The 24907-nt window shown below is 35.1% G+C and overlaps 4 protein-coding genes across 5 annotated transcripts; 3 read left to right on the top strand and 1 right to left on the bottom strand.

The window, feature by feature from the left end:
- The first annotated feature begins 643 nt into the window (after positions 1-643).
- On the top strand, positions 644-3953 carry LOC112097445 (zinc finger BED domain-containing protein RICESLEEPER 2-like). 2 transcript variants are annotated; one of them, XM_024182818.1, is made up of 3 exons: positions 644-1000; positions 1591-3657; positions 3748-3953. In XM_024182818.1, exon 2 carries the CDS (start codon positions 2153-2155, stop codon positions 3542-3544), a length of 1392 nt encoding a protein of 463 aa, XP_024038586.1. In that variant the 5' UTR covers positions 644-1000; positions 1591-2152; the 3' UTR covers positions 3545-3657; positions 3748-3953. The 2 variants fall into 2 exon arrangements, with proteins under 2 accessions (XP_024038586.1, XP_024038587.1); XM_024182819.1 differs by having other exon boundaries at positions 644-1006.
- Positions 3954-12325: 8372 nt separating this feature from the next.
- On the top strand, positions 12326-13502 carry LOC112097264 (thaumatin-like protein). Its single transcript, XM_024182337.1, has 2 exons — positions 12326-12481; positions 12581-13502. Exons 1-2 carry the CDS (start codon positions 12418-12420, stop codon positions 13252-13254), a joined length of 738 nt encoding a protein of 245 aa, XP_024038105.1. The 5' UTR covers positions 12326-12417; the 3' UTR covers positions 13255-13502.
- A 598-nt stretch (positions 13503-14100) lies between these two features.
- Positions 14101-15437, top strand: LOC18039712 (protein SRG1). Its single transcript, XM_024182564.1, has 4 exons — positions 14101-14376; positions 14462-14709; positions 14780-15101; positions 15186-15437. The coding sequence occupies exons 1-4, from the start codon at positions 14101-14103 to the stop codon at positions 15435-15437; spliced, it is 1098 nt and encodes a 365-aa protein (XP_024038332.1).
- A 4502-nt stretch (positions 15438-19939) lies between these two features.
- Positions 19940-22491, bottom strand: LOC18039711 (hsp70 nucleotide exchange factor fes1). The gene is made up of 6 exons (XM_006429070.2): positions 22187-22491; positions 21959-22101; positions 21811-21861; positions 20934-21155; positions 20745-20847; positions 19940-20625 (listed from the first exon to the last, which is right to left on the bottom strand). The coding sequence occupies exons 1-6, from the start codon at positions 22270-22272 to the stop codon at positions 20046-20048; spliced, it is 1185 nt and encodes a 394-aa protein (XP_006429133.1). The 5' UTR covers positions 22273-22491; the 3' UTR covers positions 19940-20045.
- Between the last annotated feature and the right edge of the window lie 2416 nt (positions 22492-24907).

Genomic DNA, 24907 nt, shown 5'->3' with positions numbered 1-24907 from the left:
CTTTTTAGTACTTAATAAAAAGGAAGAAAAATTTTTCAATACAAAATCTAGCAACCGAAAAATTGTCAAAATAATGGCTGACAAAGCCGGTGGCTTTAACAAGCCTAATTCAAATTGACTTTGACAGCACCAATCTAGAAGAATGAAGAAACTTTGATGCAGCAAATATTGAAGGGGTAAAATGCTGCCCAAAGAAAACAAGGAAGACGAAAAAAAAGAGTTGAAGCGGCTAAACTTGAACAAAGACAAAAAGAAAGAAGAAGAAAAAAAATGGAATTTGGCAGCAGCGTTTTTGGAAGAAGGAAAAAGAAGAATGAAGAAGATAATCGCGGTGAGAAAAAAATATTTTAATAGCCAATTTTGGCTATAAAAAGGGTTCTGGAAAGTGGACCAAAATATTACAATTAGGGGTGGGCAAAAAAAGCTGATTAATTTAAAACCAAACCGAACCGATCGGTTCGGTTCGGTTTTTATGCGGTTTTTTTTCCTCTAAAAAACCGAAATAGTAATATAAAAAAATAGTAAAACTAATCGGTTCGGTTTTAAAAAAAAAACCGCAAAACCGAACTGAAACCTCAAAAAAATCGATTATTTTGAAAGCTAAAACTAAAACCTAAAAGCCTAAAATCTAAATCGTGACCTTCAGCCAAGCTCCTTGCCTCCTTCCCTGCATCTGTGCATCAGGCGTAAGACAAAATCACCCAACTCAGTCAACCAATTGAAACCAAGAATCGACTGATTCAGGAGTTAACCACATAGAAAAATTCCACCGGTTTCAACTTTCAAGTTTCAACTTTCAACCCCAAACACTTGCAGCGACGTGTAGAGCTCCGCCAGTTTTAGGATTGGGACGGAAAGGAAGAGGGGTTCTGCTGCTGCTGGTGGCCATATTATCGACGAGATCTACGCCGAATCTGAATTGTTGATTCGCTTGTTGGACTTGATTAGGACCCACAATCATCATCTACCATCCTTGTTCGAGCGTCGGCTTAAAAACCAGGTACAGGTAGTTCATCAATTGGAATTGGTCATGAGGGTCCAATAATTTGGGACCACCGTGTTTGTGCTCCCATGTCAATTTTTTCTGCAGTTCTTTTTCACTTTTCAGAGGTCAAAATTATTATACATAACTTTTCATTTTTTTATAATATATAATCTTGATTTTTGTAGATAGTTTATGTAATAATTTAATATATATATTCTTGGTTGGCCAAAATGAATACAAATGCAATTAATGAATGAAAAAGTTATTCATAAAGCATCATTTATTTATTTGTTCATTGTGGTTAAGTTGTATGCGATCCATTTGGTTGTTGGTTACAACTAGTTAAATATTTATTTAAAAATAAAATATAACCTGTTAATTAAGATGAATGTTGTAATATGAAGTCTCTTTAATTTTGTAAAATGTGCATGGTTATTCAATAATTATAATCTTTTTATTAGATATTCAATATTTATAATTTGTTCCCCACTTTTCTAGATGGCCACTTACCTTGTGATATAGTAGAAAAATATAAATATTTTTCTGAACTTGTGAGTCATTCATGGCTGTCATTTATGTCTATGTTATTGCATGTGTTTGTGTAGAATGGAAAATTATGATGAGGAGGAAGTGCAAGACGTGGAGGTTGATGATGGAAAAAAAAGAAAAATACCTTTGAGATCAAATGTTTGGGCTCATTTTACCAAACTACCTTGTGGAAACAAAGGAAAATGTCATCATTGCCGTAAAACCTTCGCCGCTAATAGAGGAAATACCACTAATTTAAAGAATCATTTGGATAGATGTAGGTCATATGAAGGTGTGAAGGTTGAAGGGGATCCGAAGCAACAAGTATTTTTCCGTCAAAAGGGAAAAGATAAAGATGATGGAGTTGTTAAACTTAGTGGCGGGTTTAGTCAAGAGGCTTGTAGAATGGCACTTGTGAAGATGATTGTCAAGGATGAATTACCTTTTAGCTTTGTGGAGGCTGAAGGGTTTTTAGAGTTCATACAAACTTGTTGCCCAAGATTTGATCTGCCATCCCGAAGAACAATTACAAGGGATATTCTTGAATTGTATCAGCATGAAAAAGGGTTATTAAAAAGTGTTTTTGGTGCAAGCAAGCAGAGAGTGTGTATTACCACAGATACGTGGACATCAATTTAAATGTCTAACTACATGGTCATTACTGCTCATTTTATTGATGCGGAGTGGGTGTTGCACAAAAGGATTCTTAGTTTCACACCTATAGCTAATCATAAAGGAGATGGTATTGGGAAGCTAATTGAGGCATGTTTGATTGATTGGGGGATTGAGAGGTTGTTCACAATTACAGTAGACAATGCAAGTGCCAATAAAGTTGCAATAACTTATGTGAAGAAAAAGTTAGCAAATTGGAGTGTGAATTCGATGGTTTTAAATGGTTTATATATGCATGTGAGGTGTTCGGCACACATAATAAATTTGATTGTGCAAGATGGGTTGGCGGAGGTGAATCATTCAATAGCTAGTATTCACAATGCAGTAAAGTATGTTAGATCCTCTCCAGCAAGATTGCAAAAGTTTAAAACATGTGTTGATAGGGAGAAAATCTCATATGGAGGGCTTATGGTGTTGGATGTGCCTACTAAATGGAATTCAACATATTTGATGTTGCACAAAGCGGTTGTGTTTGAAAAAGCATTTGATAGGATGAAGGAAGATGATGGACATTATGTTAATTGGTTTGTTGAGGATGAGGGTGAAAAGAAGAAGGAGAGGCCACCGAGTGATGACGATTGGGCAAATGCAAGGAGGTTAGTCAACGTTTTATCGATTTTTTATTATGTGACCTTGAAATTTAGTAACTCTCTTGATGTCACTTCCAATGATTACTTAAATGAAATCGCAAAAGTTCTAATTAATTTGAAGTCACTTGCTACTTCTAGTGATGATTTGTTGAGGAAAATGGCCGAAAAAATGGAGCAAAAGTTTGCTAAATATTGGGGTGATTCTTTTGATCAGGTTAACATGTTATTATTTGTAGCAAATGTGCTTGATCCTAGATGTAAATTGGAGTTTGTTACATTTTTTTTTAGTAGCATGTATGAACCTCGGAAGGTTGAAGAATTGAAATCTAACATTAATGAGTTGTTGATGAAGTTATATAATAGCTATATTGGTGGGAGTGATGTGAGGAATAGTGGTGGTGTTTGTTTTAGTGATATCCATGATGGTAGTAGTAGTGGTGGTGGTGGTGGTGGTAGTGGTGGTGGTCCTAGTAGTAGTATAATGTCAATTGATCTTTTTTCATCTTTCAAAATGATGAAGCAAAGTTCAAATGATGACATTAGTTCGAAAAATGATGTTGAAAAGTACTTGACGGATGCTAATGAGAGTACTAGTAATGCCCATTTTGATATTTTGACTTGGTGGAAGTTGAATGGGCATAGGTATCCGATTTTGTCTCAGATTGCCAAAGATGTTTTGGCAATTCCAGTGTCTACTGTAGCTTCAGAATCGACATTTAGCACAGGAGGACGTGTTCTTGATCCTTTTAGAAGTTCTTTAACTCAATAAAACTGTTGAGTCATTGATTTGCACTCAAAATTGGCTTCGCTCAACTCTATTAGGAGAACGTATAATACAACCTACTCAGGAGGAAACTGAATTCTATGAAGTTATTGAAGCAGGTAATATGTTACTACTATATTTTGATATTGTTTTGGTTATTTCACTCTTAACTAATCATTCTAATATTTTTGTTTAATTTGTTAATGTAGAATTTGGTAGGCCAATAGTAGCTCAACAAGAACAAGCAGCTGAGGAGTAATTGAGATTTGGGAGTTGATTGATGTTTATTGCTTTTGTAGTTTTGTTAAAGTTTAAAAGACTTTTTGCTTATTTATTTTGATTTGAACTTGTTATTTGAATATGTTATGTGTTCTTGAACATATTTTGAGACATATTTTGATTTTTTGTTCGTTAACTTTTTTATGTTTGTAGTAGATTTATTAATTTAAGGTTTTAAATTTAAAAAGCCCAAAATAGGCCCAATAGGCCCACAATCGAAATAATCGAACCGAACCGAATCGAATTATTTCAATTAATCGAGCATTTGATTATTTTGGTAATTTGATTAATCGCGATTATGATTTTAAAATAATCGTAATCGAACGATTATGAAAAATTTAGTAAAAAACCGAACCGAACCGAACCGCGCCCACCCCTAATTACAATCCTAATTACAATACTTGTAATCCTCATATCACTAGTAAAATATTTTCTTTCTATCTTCGCCCGTGGACATAGGTTAAAAGTCGAACAACATAATTTTCTAGTGTCCTCTTTCTGCTTGTGCTTTATTTTTTCTTTAAATTTCATTTTAGTTGTGGTCCTGCTCCACCCACTAAATTTCTAACAGTGGTATCAGAGCTATTTGTTGTATTTTTTGGAGTCGATAGTATTGTTCATGTAAAATTATTATTCACGTATACGGTTACTGTTCACGTGAAACGGTGGGAGTCGATCCTAGTAAAGTTAGTTTGTGGTGAAAAACGATAGTGGCAAAATACGAAATTGAGAAGTTAAATGGAAATAATTTTTCGTTGTGGAAAATGAAGATAAAAGTTATATTGAGAAAAAATAATTGCTTGGTAACAATTGGAGAAAGACCCATGGAGATAACTGATGACAAGTGAAACGCGATAAACGGCAACGCCATTTCTGATCTATACTTGGCACTTGCAGATGGAGCATTATCTAGTGTGGCAGAGAAAAAGACAACAAATGAAATATGAGATAATTTCACAAAATTGTACGAGACGAAATCACTGCACAACAAGATCTTATTAAAAAAAAGACTCTATACTCTTTGAATAGGGGAATCTACATCGGTGACCGACCATATCAACACTTTGAAAACTCTATTTTCACAACTCACAACGTTGGGTCATAATATAGAGGAAAATGAACGTGCGGAGCTTTTACTTTAAAGTCTACCAAATTGTATGATCAACTTATCATAAACCTAACGAATAACAATCCAGTGGACAGTTTAGTTTTCGACGATGTTGCAGCCTCCGTATTAAATGAGGAGAGTATGTAGAAAAGTAAGGAAGATAGACAAGTAAGTTTGCAATAAGCAAAAGCGCTATTGGTAACGAGAGGAAAATTAACGGAACGTGGCCCCAGTGGGAGTCACAATTATAGTAGATCAAAATTCGAAAGTAAGAAGAATATTAAATACTACAACTGTGGCAAGAAAGGGCATGTCAAGAAAGACTGTTAAAACAACCAGAAGAAAAGAGAGGGTAAGGAACATGAGTCATCTAATGCTCAGGGGTGTGTAGCAAATGCTCAAAGATGTGTAGTAAGTACCTCGGATGATGATGAAATTCTCCACAGCGAGGCAACAACTGTTTCAAAAGGTAGAAAACCGCTATCTGATGTATGACTCATAGACTCAGAAGCTAATCGGCACATGACCTCTCAGAGAGAATGATTCCACACATATGAACCTATCTCAGGAGGATCTGTATATATGTGTGATGATCATGCCTTGGAGATTACTGGTATTGGTACAATCAAAATAAAAATGTTTGATGGTACAATTCGCACAATTGAGGAAGTACGACATGTCAATGGCGTAAAGAAAAATTTATTGTCTTTAGGACAAATGGATAGTCATGGGTATAAAACTCATGTAGAGAATGAAATTATGAAGATTGTTAAAGGCACGCTTGTATTGATGAAGGCAGAAAAGATTGGTGCTAATCTATTCATGCTTAAAGGAGAAACACTACAAGAAGCTGATGCGTGTATTGCATCAAACAGAAAAGAGTCAACGATGATGTTGCATCTCAAATTTAGCCACATATCAGAACAAGGTTTGAAGATTCTCTCTGAGCGAAAATTGCTTCCAAGTCTCAAATCGGTAAGCTTACCATTTTGTGAGCATTGTGTTACAAGAAAGCAACATAGATTAAACTTTAGTAGATTTATTGCTAGAAGTAAATGCATTTTAGACTTAGTTCACTCTGATGTTTAGGAATCACCAAACATATTTATGGGAAGTGTAAAGTACATTGTGACTTTCATTAATGATTATTCCAGGATATGTTAGGCGTACCCAATTAAGAAAAAATCAGATGTGTTCCCAGTGTTCAACAGTACAAAGCGCGGGTTGAACTTGAATCCAAGAAAATGATCAAGTGCTTGAGGACAGATAACGGTGGAGAGTATACAGATGACGAGTTTCTTGCTTTCTATAAGTAAGAATGTATTCAGATGTAGTTCACAGTGGCATATACTCCTCAACAAAATTGAGTGGCAGAGCGGATGAACAGAACTCTTACAGAAACGATAAAAGCTATGTTGAGAACTGCTGGTCTACCTAATTCATTCTGGGCAGAAACAACCAAAACTACTTGTTATATAGTAAATCGGTCATAATCCACGACAATTAAATTGAAGACACCGATGGAGATGTGGACTGGAAAGCCAATTGATTACTCCTACCTACATGCATTTGGATGTCATGTGTACGTGATGTACAATACCCAAGAAAGAACAAAGTTAGATCCAAAATCTAGGAGGTGTACCTTCTTGGGGTATGCTGATAGAGTAAAGGGGTATTGTATGTGGGACCCCACTGTCCACAAGATTGTCATCAGCAGAGATGTTATTTTTGTAGAAGATCAACTGTAAATGAGAGATGAGGATGATAACATTATAAAAGAAAAGTTAGAAACTGTACCAGTATATGTGAAAAATAATTCAGAAGATTCAGATTCTTCTGAACCAACACCAGAGCACAAGGAACAAGAACCAGTCGAGTCCGAGGCTCTAAAAGCTCGTCGGTTAACTCGGGAGAGATGACCACCAGCGTGGCACTCGAAGTATGTTACAGAGATTAATGTTGCATACCGTCTTCTAACAGAGGATGAAGAGCCTCAATTTTTCATGAAACTTTAAATAGCTTAAATGTTACTTTGTGGAGGACAGCAATGCATGAAGAAATTGAAACTCTACACAAGAACAAGACATAGGAACTTGTACCACTACCACATAGAAGAAAAGTCATTAGTAATAAATGGGCCTACAAGATCAAACGTAATAGCAATAACTAAGTAGAGCAATATCGTGCAAGATTGGTGGTGAAATGATATGTTCAGAAAGAATGTATTAACTTCAATGGGATATTTTCTCCAGTAGTTTGACTTACAGTAGTCATAGTAGTCTTGACGATGTGTGCTGCATTTGACTAACATCTTGAGTAATTAGATGTGAAAATTGCATTTCTTCATAGAGAACTTGAAGAATAAATATATATGCTCCAACCAGAAGGTTTTACTGAAATAGAAAATGAGAACTTGGATTGCAAGTTGAACAAATCTCTATACGATCTCAAACAAGCGCCGATGTGTTGGTATAAGAGATTTGATTCCTTCATCATGAGATTTGGATACAACAGATTCAGTTCAGACCATTATCTATAGACTATATTACAAGATGTTTGAAGATAATGATTTCATTATTTTACTATTGTACGTGGATGACATGTTGGTAGTAGACCCCAACAAAGATTGAGTCCAAGAATTGAAGGCACAATTGGCTAAAGAGTTTGAAATGAAGGACTTGAGACCAGCAAAGAAGATTCTAGAGATGCAAATTCACCGAGACAAAAGTTACAGGAAGATTTGGCTTTCTCAAAAGAACTACTTGAAGAAAATCTTGCGGCGCTTCAACATGCACAATTGTAAGCCAATTTTTACCATACTTCCTGTTAATTTCAAATTATCAACAAATATGTGTCATAACAATTAAGCAGAGAGGAAGGAGATGTCTCGAGTACCGTATGCAACAGCAGTGAGAAGTTTGATATTCGCTATGAAATGTACTAGACCAGACATTGCACTAGCAGTAGAAGCAATCAGTCGATACACGACGAATCCTAGTGGAGAGCATTGAAAAACTGTGAAGAGGATTCTGAGATACATTAGAGGAACCTCCAATGTTGCATTATGTTATGGAGGATCAAAATTTACTGTCTGGGCCTACGTGGATTCAGATTTTGCAGGAGACCTTGATAAAAGGAAATCAACTACTGGCTATGTGTTTATACTTGCGAGAGGAGCTGTAAGCTGGGTTTTGAAACTGTAAATTATTGTGCATTTATCTACAACAAAAGCAGAATACATGGTTGCTACACAAGCGTGCAACGAAACTATTTGGATACAAAGGTTATTGGAGGAACTTGGGCACAAACAAAAGAAATTTTTATGTATTGTGATAATCAGAGTGTCTTGCACATTGCAAGAAATCCAGCATTTCAATCCAGGACAAAGCACGTAGGGGTACAATTAGGGGTGGGCAAATTACCCAACCCGATCTAACCCGAAAAATTTCGGGTTCGGATCGGATCGGGTTGTAAAAGCAACCCGATCGGGTTTCTTGAAAAAAAAACCTAAACACATACACGCACGCCAAACACAGTCACACAAACACACAACACAAATCACATATTTATTTACAGCACACACACACAAACACAAGGTTGCTGTTGTGCACAAAACACATTCACGGACCAAGGTCAATCACACCCAATGGTCAACAGCAAGTCGCCAACGAAGTCCACACCTCAAGAAGTGTCCGATCTGTTGCGAATCTGCATGTGTGCTCACTACGGCTCAGTGTTGCTGCGAGTTTGCTGGTTTACGATTGCTGATGCCTGCTGCGCACTCGGTCGATTCCCAATTTGCTATTGCGCGATTGCGCGTCATCCGTCTGCTGCTGCGCGTCCGTGGCCACTGATTTACAGCCAAATGCCAAGTGCCATTGATTTGCATTTTACTGCTCCAAGACCCAAACTCAATCTGAATTTTGCTGCCCCAAGGCCAAGCTAATGACTAGCCTATGCCTATAGATAGATCAATGGAAGACTTTCTTTATCTTATAAAATTTGACTTTGAAAGTAAAGTGTAAAACATCCTCTACCTTAGGCATAAATAAGTCAATCGTTTAGCTTTCTTTTTCCGTCTGTCTTTTTCTTCTTCGTATTGTTGGTAGTTTTGAAGGGCTTTGTCTTTCGATGTAGTTCATTTGCTTGGACTTCTTCACGTGACGGAAGAAAGTAGGTTCATAATGAGAAAGGGATTTGCTCAAGCATTCTGGTGCTCCAAGACCCAAACTCAACCCGTCTTTTTGACCTGATCCCAACATATATCGGATCGGGTCGGATTGAGTTGGGTTGTAAGTTAAGGTTGTATTCGGATCAATGTTTGTCCAACTCGAAATCCGATCGGGTTGACCTGAACCCGATTTTGCCCACTCCTAGGTACAATATCACTTTGTTCGAGAAGTAATGGAAGACGGAAGTGTGGATTTACAAAAAAATCCATACGAAGGAGAACCTAGCAGATGTTATGACCAAGTCAATCAAAATTGACAAGTTTGTATGGAGTAGATACTCTTGTGTCCTAGCAGAGACGTAAGCAACAGGACAATGGCGAAACAGAAATGATGGTGTGGAGATTGATTAATCTTCAATCAAATCTCCAAGTGGGAGAATATCAAAATAATGGCTGACAAAGCCAGTGGCTTTAACAAGCCAAGTTCAAATTGGCTTTGACAACCACCAATCTAGAAGAATGAAGAAACTTTGAAGCAGCAAATATTGAAGGGGAAAGGTGTCGCCCAAAGAAAACAAGGAAGAAGAAAAGGAAATAATTGAAACTGCCAAACTTGAACAAAGACAAAGAAAAAAAATGAAATTTGGCAGCAACGTTTTTTGAAGAAGGAAAAAGAAGAATGAAGAAGATAATGGCGGTGAGAAAAAAAATAATATTTTAATAGCCAATTTTGGCTATAAAAATGGAGAGCTCCCCATTTGGTTTTTGCATTCAATTTTTATGAGAGAAAGCAGAGAGCTTGAGTGATTTTAAGAGCTTAAAATTATAAAGCTCTTGTGAGTCTAGTGAGTGAGAGATTGAGTGTATTGGGGTTCTGGAAAATGTGCCAAAATATTACAATACTTGTAATCCTCATATCACTAGTAAAATATTTTCCTTTTGTTTTAGCCCGTGGATGTAGGACAAAAGCCGAACCACGTAATTCTAGTGTCCTCTTTCTGCTTGTTTTTTATTTTTTCTTCCAATTTCATGTTAACTGTGGTCTTGCTTCACCCACTAATTTCCTAACAAAAATGAAATCTTTATTCTTATTATTTTTATTTAGGAAGGAAAATCAAAATCATTTAGAAAACAAAAGCAATAATACAAGAGGCAACAGACTAACCAAGCAAATTGGAAAGCGATGAGATGATACCACCGAATACAAACCATCTTTTACCAGATTTATACACCGCCATCAGTCCTCTTATTCTTTTGACCCAAATCTACTATCTCAATCACACAAAAAAATAATGTAAATACGTGATAAATAATAAAAATAAACAAAAAGGAATCAATAAATACATGATATTGTTGAGTGCTAGTAAAATAGTTTGGTAGGAATTACAAACTTATCATGAGTGAGAAGAAACCGAAAACTTTGCTCTCCCTGAACTTTCTCTCTCTATTCGTCTCTGTTCAGTTTGCAACCAGGCTAAAAACGATAGAGCAAAAGACTTTTAGTTGTAAAAGGAATAAAGGGATTTGCTTTAAAATAAATTATTTTAGAGGGGTCTATTTAATTTAGAATAAACTTATAAGTGGGATGCCATATCAGCTGCCGCATCACTTGGGATAAGTTTTGTAATTAATATTTGGTACATGTAGCGTTATCGAATTGAAAATAATTACTAAAGATTTCATTTTTATGGGAAGATGTGAGAATATGAATCTCATTCAGAGTGATTATACTACCCCCACTTAATTCTTGAAATTTTGATTTTATCCTTCCTTTATTATTATTATTATTATTATTATTATTATTATTATTATTATTATTATTATTATTATGAAAAATTTATTGTTGTTGTTGATGATGATATAATAATATTATTATTATTATAAATAATGACAATAATCCACTAAGGTGAATTTTAGTAATTTGCAATAATCAATACTGATTCTAAGATAAGGTAAACACATCAATGGTAATATAGTTCATACCGGTTTCGATTTTCACAGTTAAAGTAAATAATTTATTCTGATTCTCATTTCTCATTATAATTCTAACCCATTATGATTCCATTCTATTCTCATTCCAGCATTACTGGTTAGTAAACACACTATTAATGGAAATAGATTTTCAAATTAATGTGATTTTTTTTAGTATCTTATAATTCTACTGATATATTTATAATCATAATTTTATTGAGATTCACCTTAATCAGGCTCAACTTGATCAATTTTACTATAACACAGTCCATCACTAGCATAGAAGATATAATTAGGAGTAGAGAAAGAGGAGTCACAGCAATGGTACCACTCGAACCCGTTTTGATGCACAAGTATTGCATCAATATCCGACCCCTATTTGTAGGCTCTACTAAAATGATTCACATTCCTATTTCTATTTTGTTAAATAAATACTATCAATGATTTTGGATTTTGATTATCCAATCCATAAAATAAAAGTACCATTAAGCTTAGAGTCACTAAAATAAATTATAAAATAATTAAAAAAGTTTGACACTTAATTGAAGTTGTTTGAATGGGTTGAATTAAGTAAAGCCCAAATTTACTTTTAACCCCTTAACCTTCTTAATAGTCGAATTCAGGTGGCTAGTCAAGTAAAACTGCTTAAAAAACACTCACTTACACTTAAAGAAAATTTAAGTATTATTATAAATATCTAGATTACTAAAATATATGTAATGCATAAAGTTACAATATATATTTTCCTTTTTTCCCCTTTTTTTCAAACATGGTAAGCTTTTGTAGCTTTAAAATAGAATAGATCATATATTTATTTGGCTTTTACCAAACATAGAATTATGCTTCTTAGACACAAAAGATAAGAGCTTACGCGGCCTCGTACAGCAAAGTGAGAAGCATAATCATGCCACCTCAACTCACTTAACCTTTATCTTTTCAAATGATTCTGTTTAATCATATTTTTTCTTCGCATCACATGATATTAGATTACCCACATAAGTTTCTTAATAACAAAAGAAGAACCCATTGTTAATTTAATGAACATGATCTAATTGATAAAAAGAAAAGAAACCCCCAATTGGAAGAAATGCATATACGCCCTACATTAGGAAAGTTAAAGTTGAAAGAATAACAATATTGGATAAAAATAGGAACAATAAATACATAAAGAAATCAAAAGTGATCAAGTGGCAACAACCGTTACTGCAAGTTTAAAAAGCTAGCGGTTATCTCAACCTAAACTTGTGCCTCCATATTTGGTAACTCAAGTTCCCACTGAGCACTACTCTCTTCACTACTCATTTTATAGGCAGCATTTTCCAAAAACAATTCAGAAACTCAACTGCAACAATGGCAACTTATTCAATCTTCTCCCCCCTTCTCTTTCATCTCTTGATCTCCTTCTCCATTACAGGTACTAGTTGGTTCAACTGGTAAAACGTTTTTGATGGGTTTAATCCCCGCTAGTGAATTACTGATTGTGTTTATACATGCTGATGTTTTTGTCTTGCAGATGGGGCTCAACTCATAGTCGTGAACAACTGTCAGGAAAATTTGTGGCCTGGAATACTTGGCGGTGCAGGTCATCCGACCCCGAACAATGGTGGTTTCAAGCTTAGCAGTGGGGAGGAAGTAGTCCTTGATGTGCCTGAAAAGTGGTCGGGGAGGATATGGGGAAGGCAAGGTTGTCGTTTTGACAGTAATGGGAAAGGCTCGTGTGATACCGGAGACTGTTCTGCGCAACTTCATTGCCAAGGCACTGGTGGTGCTCCCCCGGCTACTGTGGTTGAAATGACACTTGGTTCATCTGCTTCACCTTTGCATTTCTACGATGTGAGTTTAGTTGATGGCTTTAACTTGCCTGTGTCGATGAAGCCTGTTGGTGGTGGAATTGGCTGTGGTGTTGCGTCGTGTGATGCTGATCTGAACATTTGCTGCCCGTCGGCATTGGAAGTCAAGGTAGGAGGCAAGGTGGTTGGTTGCAAAAGTGCCTGCTTGGCTATGCAATCGGCTAAGTATTGCTGCACAGGGCAGTACGCAAATCCGAAGACTTGCAAGCCTACACTTTTTGCAAATCTATTCAAGGCTATATGCCCAAAGGCTTATAGTTATGCATTTGATGACTCTTCCAGTCTCAACAAATGCAGAGCTTCAAGATATGTCGTCACTTTCTGCCCTCCCAAATAACACAAGGGAAGGTAAGAAACTTGTCATGACTTGCACCTGCAAGGAAGTACAAAAGCATAAGGCAGTTCTCCGGGAATCTTAGTTGAAATTTGGATTGTTTCCAGTTTAAATTTCTCTTTAATAGATGACAGGTTTATCATGGCCTTGTAGGGTAATGTACTCTGCTCTATTGATAGATGGAGTGTGATCTAATTTCTTATTACCTTTTGGTGCATAGAATTATTCTATATCGTGTGATTTCAAAAAGATGGTGACCCAAAATTACAACTTACATTTGGTATTATCATCAAACAACCCGCATCACTGGGTTTCCTGTTTAAGACATTCAGTCATGGTTTTATCCAGCATTGATAATATTCTAAAAGAGGGACCCATTATTTTAGGGTAATAGAGTACAAAATGAGAATGATTGCAAGAAATTATCGTCTCAGACTTGACCCAAACGCCAAGAACAGAACACACACCTACTAAGACCAGAGCTGAGATTAGATGAGCTCCAAAATATTAAAACAAAGGCAACAGAGAAAAGCTTGAAAGCAACAAAACACTAACTTAAGGTTGAAAACGTAGGCTGTTCTCCCTGGAGTTTCCGGCCAAGTGCCAATCAAAGTTAGAGGACACTTAAATTAGACAAATTTTACATATTAAACTAATATATTATGCATCTGAAAATCTAGTTTAAACAAGGAAAACGGTTCCAAAAGTTGTACTTGGAGGGAATCTTGAATTGAGGAAATAACAAGATCCCTTTAGCTAACAATTAATGTCTCTGATCACAGGCTTGTAGTATAAGTATGAGTACCGCCTGGTTCAATACGAGGTAATAGAAGCAACAATCTTTAAGACATGAGTTCAATCACAGATGACAGCATAATAGAAAATGTGGATGCACCTACTTATGCACCATCTCTGCCTGTGCCGAATGTTCAAGAAATGGTAAAGAACGACCCTTTGCATGTTCCTGAAAGATATGTCAGAAACCAAGAAGATGGACCCCTAATGAATGACATGTCACATCTGTCTTCCGAGATTCCTGTTATAGATTTAGCACTGCTCTCAGCTGGTGACATTGAGGAACTGAAAAAACTGGATCTTGCTTGCAAAGAGTGGGGCTTCTTTCAGGTACAAAAGAAAGAAGCTTATCGTAGGACCATTAAATACCGATACCATCTTTGCATAAATTTTAATAACGCAAGTTCCTTTTCAGGTTGTGAATCATGGAGTGGCCAAAGAAGTTTTCCAGAATATGAAGAATGCTGCCTCTGAATTTTTTGAGCTTCCATTACAAGAGAAGAACAAGTATGCAATGCCTGCCGATGACATTCAAGGATATGGGCATGCATATGTGGTCTCCGAAGAGCAGATACTCGACTGGTCAGATGCTCTGATTCTTGTTGTTTACCCTACTCAATATCGGAAGTTCAAGCTTTGGCCAATCACCCCGGAGGGATTCAAGTAAGTCAACTTTAGCAGAGTTATATAAAACTACTACCCATCTGTTAATCAAATCATTGGTTTACTGCAGAAAGACCATTGATGCATATTCAAAGGGAGTTAAAAGTGTTGGCGAAAAGATCTTACGTTCAGTTTCTACAATCATGGGGATGGATGAGGATGCCTTCCTGGGACTGTACAATGATCTGCAGGCTCTGCGCGTGAACTATTACCCTGCATGCTGCAGGCCAGATGACGTACTGGGAATTAGTCCACACTCGGACACAAGCACGATAACCATTCTTATGCAAGAAGAAGATATAAAGGGGTTACAGATCAAGCACAATGGATTTTGGGTGCCAGTCAAGCCAGTTACAGATGCTCTAGTTGTGAATGTTGGGGATGTAATTGAGGTATTTTTTTTCCTAAGGCCAAACTTGAATGAAATTGTTATGCAAAAGCCATTTCAAAAAACTTATCTCATACTGAACTGACAGATTTTGAGCAACGGGAAGTACAAGAGCATTGAGCACAGGGCCGTGGCAAATGAAAACAAGGCAAGAATTTCTTATGTATCATTTATTTGTCCTCTTGATGACGTAGGGGTTGAGCCATTAGAACATCTTCTAGATTCTAAGAAGCCTCAAAAAATGTACAAGAAAGTGAGGTTTGGAGATTATCTAAGGAGCGCCATGAAGAGAAAAATGGACGGAAAGGCTCATACAGAGATGGTAGAGTTTGAAGCTTAGCACATATTTCTAAATTCCAGTTTTAGAAATGGTTTCTTTTCCATATGTGGGTCTCTTACACTCTTTCTGAACGTATATTATTTAATGTAGAAGATAAATGATTTCACTTCCTTAAGTTCAGTCTGTTTCAACCCAAATCTAACCCAACTACTCTTTCTCCTCACTATATTCTACTCGATTTTTTTTTTTTTTTGGGTTTTTTGTTGACCAAGTAACAGTGCTGTTAATCAAGTCCACATGGACTCTCATTAGTACTGTATAAATTCAAAACCAAATAGATAGAAGATGTTACAGGCAAGAACCAGTATTGAAAGCCATGCGGTAAAACTGACGCCAGGTTCTGGGGCTAAGGCTCTTCTGATATTGAGATGCTATTATGGTCCGCATTTAATCCACAGCTTCACATGATATAGAGTTACTAGCTGTCAATCCGCACACATCCTCAAAGAGTATTTAAAAACAAAGCTTAAAGTAGTTGGAAAATGTCTTAGTTGCTAGAGAGACAATGCAGTAATTCAATTAATCATGAGGTCCAAAAAGTAAAATTTAGATTTTTAACATCATGCGGCATGCATCAGTACCCACTTGTAAAGTCTTTTTCAGATGAACATTTTCTATGCTTAAGATCCTCAGCCAAAACATACTTAATTAGCTGTTATTTTTACCAATAAGAAACTTCTTTTAAGGGTGTCCCGTGTTAGATTTGTGTGAAATGCCAACGGCTGTCGTTTGCAGGTCAGTTTGTTAGTACACAATATTGAAAATGACGGGAAAAATACCGTGAAGATGCAGGATATTCTCCTTTCAGACTTTACACAAATGACAAGAACACACAGCAACAATGACCAAGATTAATGAGGTTTCAAGAGAAGCTCAAAACACTCAATTAAGCCAAAACACGAAAGCTTGAAAGCTCCACAAACACTAAATTGATACAAGTAGTGAAAGCTTCATACCTCCAACTTAGTAAATAACCAAGTCAACACAGCAAAAGCTCCAAAGTTACTGAATACTAAAATAAGGCAACACATAAAGCATATTCAGCAAATTGATCTGGTAAACTAATGTATTATATAGAAGAGGAAGCACGGTCCACATTTTCCACAGTTTTTCTTTTTATTTAATTGAGAAAATATCAGGGTTTCTTTTTAGGCGATCAAAGGTCTGTAGAGCACCATATTATAAAAAAGACTACCTAGTGCTGGGTTCAATATTAAGAAACAGAACCAACAACATTAATCAGGAACAGATGGCTTCAAACTCCGATGAGACCATCAACAAAAATGTCGATGCACCAACTTATGTGCCATCTCTGCCTGTGAGGGTGGACCCTTTGCAGGTTCCTGAAAGATACGTAAGAAACCAAGAAGACAGATCCCAGTTGAATGACATGTCTGATCTTTCTTCTGAGGTTCCTGTCATGGGTTTGTCACGGCTCACAATGGGAGACCTGGAGGAGCTGGACAAACTGGATCTTGCTTGCAAAGAGTGGGGCTTCTTTCAGGTATATAAGAAAGAAGTCGATCTTATGAACATTGCATACAATCTTTGTACAGAGTTTAATAACTGAAATTCCTTCGCAGGTTGTGAATCATGGAGTTGTGGAGGAAGTGTGGCAGAATACAAATAAAGCTACCACTGAGTTTTTGGAGCTAGTAGTGAGCTACCATTAGAACGGAAGAATAAGTACGCAATGCCATCTGATGACATTCAAGGATATGGGCATGCATATGTCGTCTCTGAACAACAGATCCTGGACTCGTCAGACGCACTGATTCTTTTTGTCTGCCCAACTGAATACCGGAAACTCAATTTCTGGCCAAATACACCGAAGGGCTTGAGGTAATTCTTTATTAATGATAGCATATACTAAGTAGGGACAGCAAAAATCCTCATGGGGACGGGTTTTTTCAGGGATATTTTTCATTCGAAGAGGGTATGAGAATAATTTCATACCCAATTTTTTATTTGGAGAAGGGATGGAGAAACTTTTTTACCCAATTTCTTATTTAGGGAGGGGACGGGGATGAGGTGGAATCCTCATCCCCTACCCATTTTTTCATTTTAATTTTTAATTTTTTAAAATTACTAGTAAATAAATAATAAAGTTTAAATTATAAAATTATAAATATTGGTAAAAATAAAAAATATCAAAATATTTATATTATGAAAATTTTGGGCCTCATTAACTAATTAAAGTCCTAAATTTTTATTTAGGAAATTAAAAAGATCGAGTAGATTCTATTAGCCCAAATTTTTTTTAATTTTTTTATTCTTTAAATATTTTAAACTTAAATCTATTTTTTATTTATTTTTAGATGTTATAATTGCCCACAGCGAATCACAATTTTAATATATAATCTAATCTAATCTAATATTTGCTCTTGATTTGCTCTGATTTAACTGTTGTGTTGTAAAGGGAATAGTCCACATTTATAAAGTGCCCACGCCACCATTGAAAAAGTTAATTTTGAATCTAAATTCGATTTTATTTGTAACAATTTTGTATTAGACTATTAATTTATCATGATAGTTTGTATCCCTTGCATGCTGCGTTATTTACTAATTTAATGTATGTGACTTTTGTAATGGATATTAATATAAGATATATTTCGAACTTTACTTTTATTTGAATTTTTTATTTTAATATGATTAACTCAAAATCGAAAAAAAAAAATGTATTAGTTCTTTGGGAATCCCCTGTTATTATTCGGGGAGGGGATGAGAATTCTCTCAAATAATTTTGACGGAGACGGGAACATACGCAAAATATCGAGAATGGGTACGGAGAGATTACTACCCCCAAAAAAAAAGCTTTGTTGCGGACGGGATTGGAATCCGAAACATTTATATAAACCCAAGAGATCTTAGCAATTAAACTGATAATCCCTCCAACATATCTGACGACTACTTTCCATCTTAGAATTAAAATGTTGCATTGATACGGAGAGATTATTGATGCATATTCAAAGGAAACGAAAAATGTTGGAAAAGGAGCTCTTACGTTCAATTTCTACAATCATGGGGACGGACAATCCACTGCAGCATACAAGCTCTGCGTGTGAACTATTAAACTCCATGCTGCTGGCCAGACGGTGTATTGGGGATAAGTCCACGCTCAGACACAAGCACCATAACCATTCTGACACAAGAAGATGATGCAAGCGGATTACAGATCAAGCGCAACAGAGGTTGGGTGCCAGTTAACCCAGTTACAGATGCTCTAGTTGTGTAACATTGGAGATGTTATCGAGGTACTTGACTATCATATCAGCAATTTTTCACATATCAATACTGAATAAGATGTAAAAACAACGAGAATCTAATAAATTTGCTCTAACTCAATACCATCGTAACAGATTTTGAGCAACGGGAAGTTCAAGAGCATTGAGCACAGAGCTGTAACGGACAAGAATAGGACAAGAGTTTCGTATGAAATGAGTCAAAAGACCTCTAAGTATGTACAAGTAAATCAAGTATGGAGATTATTTGAGGAACTCCTCGAAGAGAAGAATGGAAGGAAAAGCACACACTGAGATGGCCAAAGCTCAAGCCTAGCCCCTCGCAAATATTCTCTAAATCTCAATGTAAAAATGTTCATATTCCAATTGCGTATATACATTCTACTTTTTATATTTTTCTTAGATATACATTTATGAAAACTGAACTTTTTAATCTTGATGTAGATTCGTAATTCCAACTTTTATAACTATAGCATTATTATTAGGGAAAATAACACAGAGACCTCCAACGTTTGAATAAGGGATACAAAATTCCCTAATGTTTCAAAAAAGACACTCCGACCCCCATTTGTTAACAGAAATTATAATTTTAAAGTGCAATTACCATTATACCCTTATAGCATCTCAATAATAAAAATAAATTAAATTGATTATTAATATAATAAAAATAACAATTCTCCATTTAAACTTATATAATCAACAAAATAAAAAAAAATTGGTTACAACAATAATTACAAAATCTTAATTGTACTAAATAACATATCCAATAGATTGACATATGGAGAATTGTTATTTTTATTATATTAGTAATCAATTTAATTTATTTTTATTCTTGAGCAATGGATTAAATTTATTTAGTTTGAAGAGAAAATTTGACAAAAATTAAATGGAAAAATTGGATAATGAAGTTATATTCGTAATTTTATTAATAATATAAGAATAAATTGGACAATAAACAATTATTTTTTAATATGCTATAAGGGTATAATGATAATTGCACTTTAAAATTATAATTTCTATTAACAAATGGAGGTTTGAGTGTCTTTTTTGAAACATTAAAGAATTTTGTGTCCCTTATTCAAACGTTGAGAGTTTCTGTATCCTTTTCCCTTATTATTATATGTTAAATTTTAGAATCCAGGCAAAAGCAAAAACAGACAGTACCCCTAGGGTTTAGGGGATTGTGCTAAAAACCAAGAGTAAGCTCAGAGAAGACACTGCCAAGATAACAAAAAGAATCAAAATCTATTATACGGTAAAGGCAAATATATTTTTTTCTTTTTTTTTCCACTTGTTTCTTAATAAGAACAAACAAATCCACGAACTAATTTAATAAGCATAAAATAGTTTAAGCTGCACCACAGCTTCATTGGGAGGCATTTGTCTGACCATTAGCATCTGTTTCTCTCATTGAGGTGTCCTGATTACTTGTGGCCTCAGATGAAGGCCCTGGACCTAAGAGCAGGGGAGTTTCCTTCTGTTCAACACTTGACTTCTTGGAGGCAGGATTTGCTGCCCAAGCTCTAAGAGGAGGTTCAAAATGCTTACTGGCAACATCAGGGGGAGGTGCATCTTCCCCTGGAAGGACAAGGAGACCCTTGTCTCGAAGGGAAGATGGTTCGTTGTAGTAGGCACTCCAGAGGGAATCTACAAGATGCCTTTCCTCCCTTGCTGCCCCCAGATCTTCAGGTGACATCAAGCTGATGCCTTTGATTCTTTCACCAAGTAGTTGCTTCAATTTTTCGTTATCTTCACCCAATTTAATAGCGCTACCATCCGCCTTTTCACGAGCAAGCTCTAGAAGGCCCCTTAGAGCAGCTTCACGTACATCTGGATCTTCACTGGAGGCAAGGTGCAACATTAGGCGCGGAAATCCTAGCTTATCCACTACACTGCAGTCTGAAGCATTCTCATTGAGTAGATATTGAATCAGGTTAAGAGCTTTCCTGAAAGATGATTAGATTCGATGAGAAAATTATGAAGTCCAAAAACTAAATAAAGAACAAAAATCCAGTAACCATATGAGCACATCATAAAAGAGAGAAGACTAAGCTTCTAGGATAACCTTTGAAACTTCACACTCTCAGATCCCAATGCATCTCTTAAGGCTGCATAACCATTTGCTAGGCGAAAGGCTTCAATACCAGGTTTGTTGTGCCGGATTAAAGCTGAAAGTCAACCAAAAGAACATTACATCAAAATCATTCCAAACCCAGCCAAGCTAGGGCATAAACAACAAAATAACAGTACTCACAGGATATTGCACCAAGTGCTTTAGTTCGAACAGTTACATCAGGGTCTGAGGCAAAATTAGAAAGAAGAGGTTCTAAACCATTTGCTTCCATGACCAGTTGTTGACTCCGGGGATTGTTCTGGACAATAGTGGTCACAACCTCTCCAGCTTTAGCGCGAATATTGGCATGTGAATTCTTCAGATAGCCAAGAAGAGGAGCTAGACCACCAATTGAGTGAAGATCTGTCCACATATGATCATAGAGTCAACAAGATAACTCATCCCTCTTACTGAATGGCATAAAATGAGCTGATATACTGACAAATTGGTGAGGAAAGAAGGCTATACACGTGTGATAGGCGCATTTTCAGACTGTCGCACACAATAAATGATTGCAGTAGAAACCAAAATGGCCAACAACTATCAATTGACAGCAGCTATGCAGTGCACACAAGCATAAATGAGTGTTATTCCTATTATAGCTAATTGCTCCTTGCCTCTGAAAATATTCCTACTCCCAAATATTTTACTAATAACTCAAGATAAACCATCAACCCTATTCAACAGGAGTAACATTAGAAACTAAAGAAGTTGCACCCATATTACAATTACATAATTGCTTTGTGCTTAACATGCTCAATATCGTGCACGTGAATCCGTTTCTACTTGTACTGACCAATAATCCTAAATCATACCGTAAAGGAGACACAAAAATACACCTATTACAAAAGCAAGCTACTAACCACGAACGTAAAAGAAAAATCACCCAGCCAAAGAATAATAAGACATCCGTACTGAATCTGAATTAAAAAGCATACTAATAAAGTCTCATTTAGTGATACAGATTTCTAGCATGCCTATTCAGGAACGCGAGGTTCATAAAACATAAAGAACTAACCATTAGCCATGTCAATCGACTCCACATGCTCTTGCAATTCATCCAACATATCTGCCAGCACATACAAAAATCACCAACCCAATAATTACTTGATAATTCAGGTTACAAAAATAATATTTTTTTTTTTAAATATTAGTGAAACAGTTACCTTCAATATCCTGAGGAGTAACACCTTGAGACTCCAAAACTTGCTCAGGTGTTTGCATAACAAGTGTTATCTCTTTCATACGCTTGATTACATCAACAGTCTGCGATTGCATCGCTTCCATAAACCATCTTCGATCCTCCTCACTTAACACAATCAACTTAAAATCCATTAACTAATCGCTCTTGATCACAAAATTAATAATAAATAAATAATAATCAGTGTTGGTACCTTAAATTGCGAGTTGAACGAGTGCCATCAGAATGGGCGAGGCTCCACTTGAGCAATCCGTCCCAATTCGGTCCGTCTTTCGCCATTATTTTGCTCGTCTAGACTTGTGCAAAAATTGAACAAAAACCCTAGTTTTTTCAAACGAGATAGTTATGACTTACGACAAAGAGTTTAGTTAGAAGAAGCTTTAGAATGATAAATTTAGGCTCGACAGACGATATATAGCAAGTTAAGCAAAAGACTAGTAAAATCTCAATAATTCCAGAAACAATGGAGAGGGAGACAGAAGAGATAGAGATCGGTGAGTGTGAAGCTGGAAAGTCCTGCGGCCATTGTCTGTTTGTTGGTCTGGGCTAAATCAGACTTCTAAGGCCCAATATCTTTTTCTGAGCCCACAATTTGGCCCAAGAAATAATTTCAATTTTTTATTTTTCAATCAAAGCCAAACTCTAAAACCAGCTTGTTTTGATTATTAATTTCACAAAATTAACAAAAGTGGGCTTTTATGTTAAATCCTCCGCACAAATGAAATTTGGACAATAAAATTCTATTACAACAAAATCTTCTTTACATATCACAAATGGAACTATCTTTTTTCGGGGGAAAAAAAAAGTATGAGGGTGGATAAAATCTAAATAATTTTTTTTTTGTTGAAAAAAAAAAATAGAAGGGAGGACAAAACCTAAAATAATTTTTCTTAACCCATATCTCTCTCAAAAATTGAATTTGAATGCTTAGTCAAATGAAGATGTTTGAAAATTACTCAGCCAATTTCTGTTACGATCAACACACAAGAAACTTGAATGCTTTTGATGCCATGTTTATATGTATGGAAGACTAATGAGTGAGTTTTGTAAATAATGAAGTACTTGCGCATGATTTTGTTATTGTGCGAATTTTGTAAAGTTTCATGTTTTGTTTTTATTTGATTATATTTAAATATACAAATGTCTCAAGTTTTTGTTTACCTAAAAAAGAATTTGTAATTTTTTTAGGGCGGGCCTATTTGTACTCTAAATATTACTTTACACACTCTATTACTTTACATGCTCACTAATTATAAAAAAGAAATTAAATTTTACTTTATATACTCTTTAAAATTTCAAAAATAAATTAATATTTTAATCTTTTAGCTTCGGTGTCACACCACCGTAAAAACTAACATAATAGCTTCCTATTGTATGAGCATTATGTTTCGTAATATTATTCTTCTTCCCTTTACTTTCAATAAAATTCGCAATATTCATATAAAAAATGTGAAATTAATCGTCCTATATTTTCAGCACTCTTATAATGATCATATTTAGAGAATATTCACTATTTATTTAATGAGCAAGTTTAATTTTTCATATTTTGTTCAAATTAACTCAATTAATAAAATTTTTATTAAAAGAATTCTTGATTATCAAATCTAACATTTTAGATTTGGATCTAGTGCTAAACTAAATTGTAATAATTTTTTAATATCTCATGTCAATATTCATTAAGATTGTTTATAATTAAGTTTATAAGCTAAATTCAAGATGGCTTCAATGTCAACAGAGACAGGAGAAGTCATCATATGATATTCGGTCAAATGAAATCATTTTGGAGGACAATATCAATATTGCTAATACACTTTTCATTGAGAAGGTCGGTTATTATTAACCCAGTAGTCTTATTAATTCTCTATGATTTTTGTATTTTTGTTCTTTGTTATTCTCGTTTGTTAAAAAATATGCAAGAGTAATTAATAATTATATATTATTCTAAATTTTTCATCCCACAAGTGTTGTAGTGTGTAGCAAATACATTCTCAGAGGAAAGAAAAGGTATTGTAGACACACAAATTGAATTAGCGATAATAATAAAACATCTGCTAGGAAATACTAAGTATGTTGTAATTACTAAATAAAAAAATAATTTGACAAATAATTATTGATTCACATCTACAGCTTGTTATTTTCTTTAATATGTGTCCTTAGAATATATATATATATATATATATATATATATATATATATATATATATATATATATATATATATATATATATAATTAGCAACGAATAATTTGAAAACTTGATTAGTGCTTGTTTGTATGAATGACTCAATAGAACTATGACATGAGAAAGAGATTAATAAGTTTATTGATTTGTCCTATTACTTGTAGTTAACAAGAAGTTATTATTTTGATCGAGTAGGTTGCATTACCAAAGTTTATGGATGGCAATGGGGTGGGGTGGGGGTGGGGTGGTCTACCTCATTCCCCACCCCGTTAGAAATTTTTGCCTCCATTCCCCACCTCATTCCCCAATAAATTTAGTGGGGTGGGGATAGGGAATCCCCATGTGAGGAATGCTTTCTCCATCCTCACCCCATTCCCCATTTATCTATTTTATATTAGGTATAAATATATGATTTCAGTAAGTTAAAAATTAGAGACTTAAAATAAAATAATCACTATATTATAAAGTATTTAAATTCTTTTAAAAAAATATCTAAAAGTTTGAAACAATATCTTAAAATGATATTAAAAGTGAAAAATATTTAAAGAGCGTCGCACTTTAAAAGAGAAAAAAAATATAACAATGTTTCATAGTTGAAAAATATTGTATGGTTTTCTTTCATTCATATCTTGTTTATATTGCATAAAAATTAATTGACATTATAATTCATAAAATAAAAATTATTAAATAAGAATTAAAAACATATTTATATATAAATGGGGATTGGGGTGGGG

The sequence above is a fragment of the Citrus clementina genome, unplaced genomic scaffold, assembly GCF_000493195.1.
Source record: "Citrus clementina cultivar Clemenules unplaced genomic scaffold, Citrus_clementina_v1.0 scaffold_6, whole genome shotgun sequence".
Taxonomy (NCBI): Eukaryota; Viridiplantae; Streptophyta; class Magnoliopsida; order Sapindales; family Rutaceae; genus Citrus; species Citrus x clementina.
This window is presented reverse-complemented; position numbering and strand designations above follow the sequence as displayed.

Bases quoted from the DNA above. Each gene is read 5' to 3' on its own strand.
- LOC112097445 (XM_024182818.1), top strand. From the start codon at position 2,153: ATGTCTAACTACATGGTCATTACTGCTCATTTTATTGATGCGGAGTGG.
- LOC112097264 (XM_024182337.1), top strand. From the start codon at position 12,418: ATGGCAACTTATTCAATCTTCTCCCCCCTTCTCTTTCATCTCTTGATC. The intron at 12,482-12,580 runs GTACTAGTTGGT...TTTGTCTTGCAG, and splicing joins GATCTCCTTCTCCATTACAG to ATGGGGCTCAACTCATAGTC.
- LOC18039712 (XM_024182564.1), top strand. From the start codon at position 14,101: ATGAGTTCAATCACAGATGACAGCATAATAGAAAATGTGGATGCACCT. The intron at 14,377-14,461 runs GTACAAAAGAAA...GTTCCTTTTCAG, and splicing joins AAGAGTGGGGCTTCTTTCAG to GTTGTGAATCATGGAGTGGC. The intron at 14,710-14,779 runs GTAAGTCAACTT...GGTTTACTGCAG, and splicing joins ATCACCCCGGAGGGATTCAA to AAAGACCATTGATGCATATT.
- LOC18039711 (XM_006429070.2), bottom strand. From the start codon at position 22,272: ATGGCGAAAGACGGACCGAATTGGGACGGATTGCTCAAGTGGAGCCTC. The intron at 21,156-21,810 runs GTTAGTTCTTTA...ATATGTGGACAG, and splicing joins GTCGATTGACATGGCTAATG to ATCTTCACTCAATTGGTGGT. The intron at 20,848-20,933 runs GTGAGTACTGTT...GTTGACTTTCAG, and splicing joins AGCACTTGGTGCAATATCCT to CTTTAATCCGGCACAACAAA.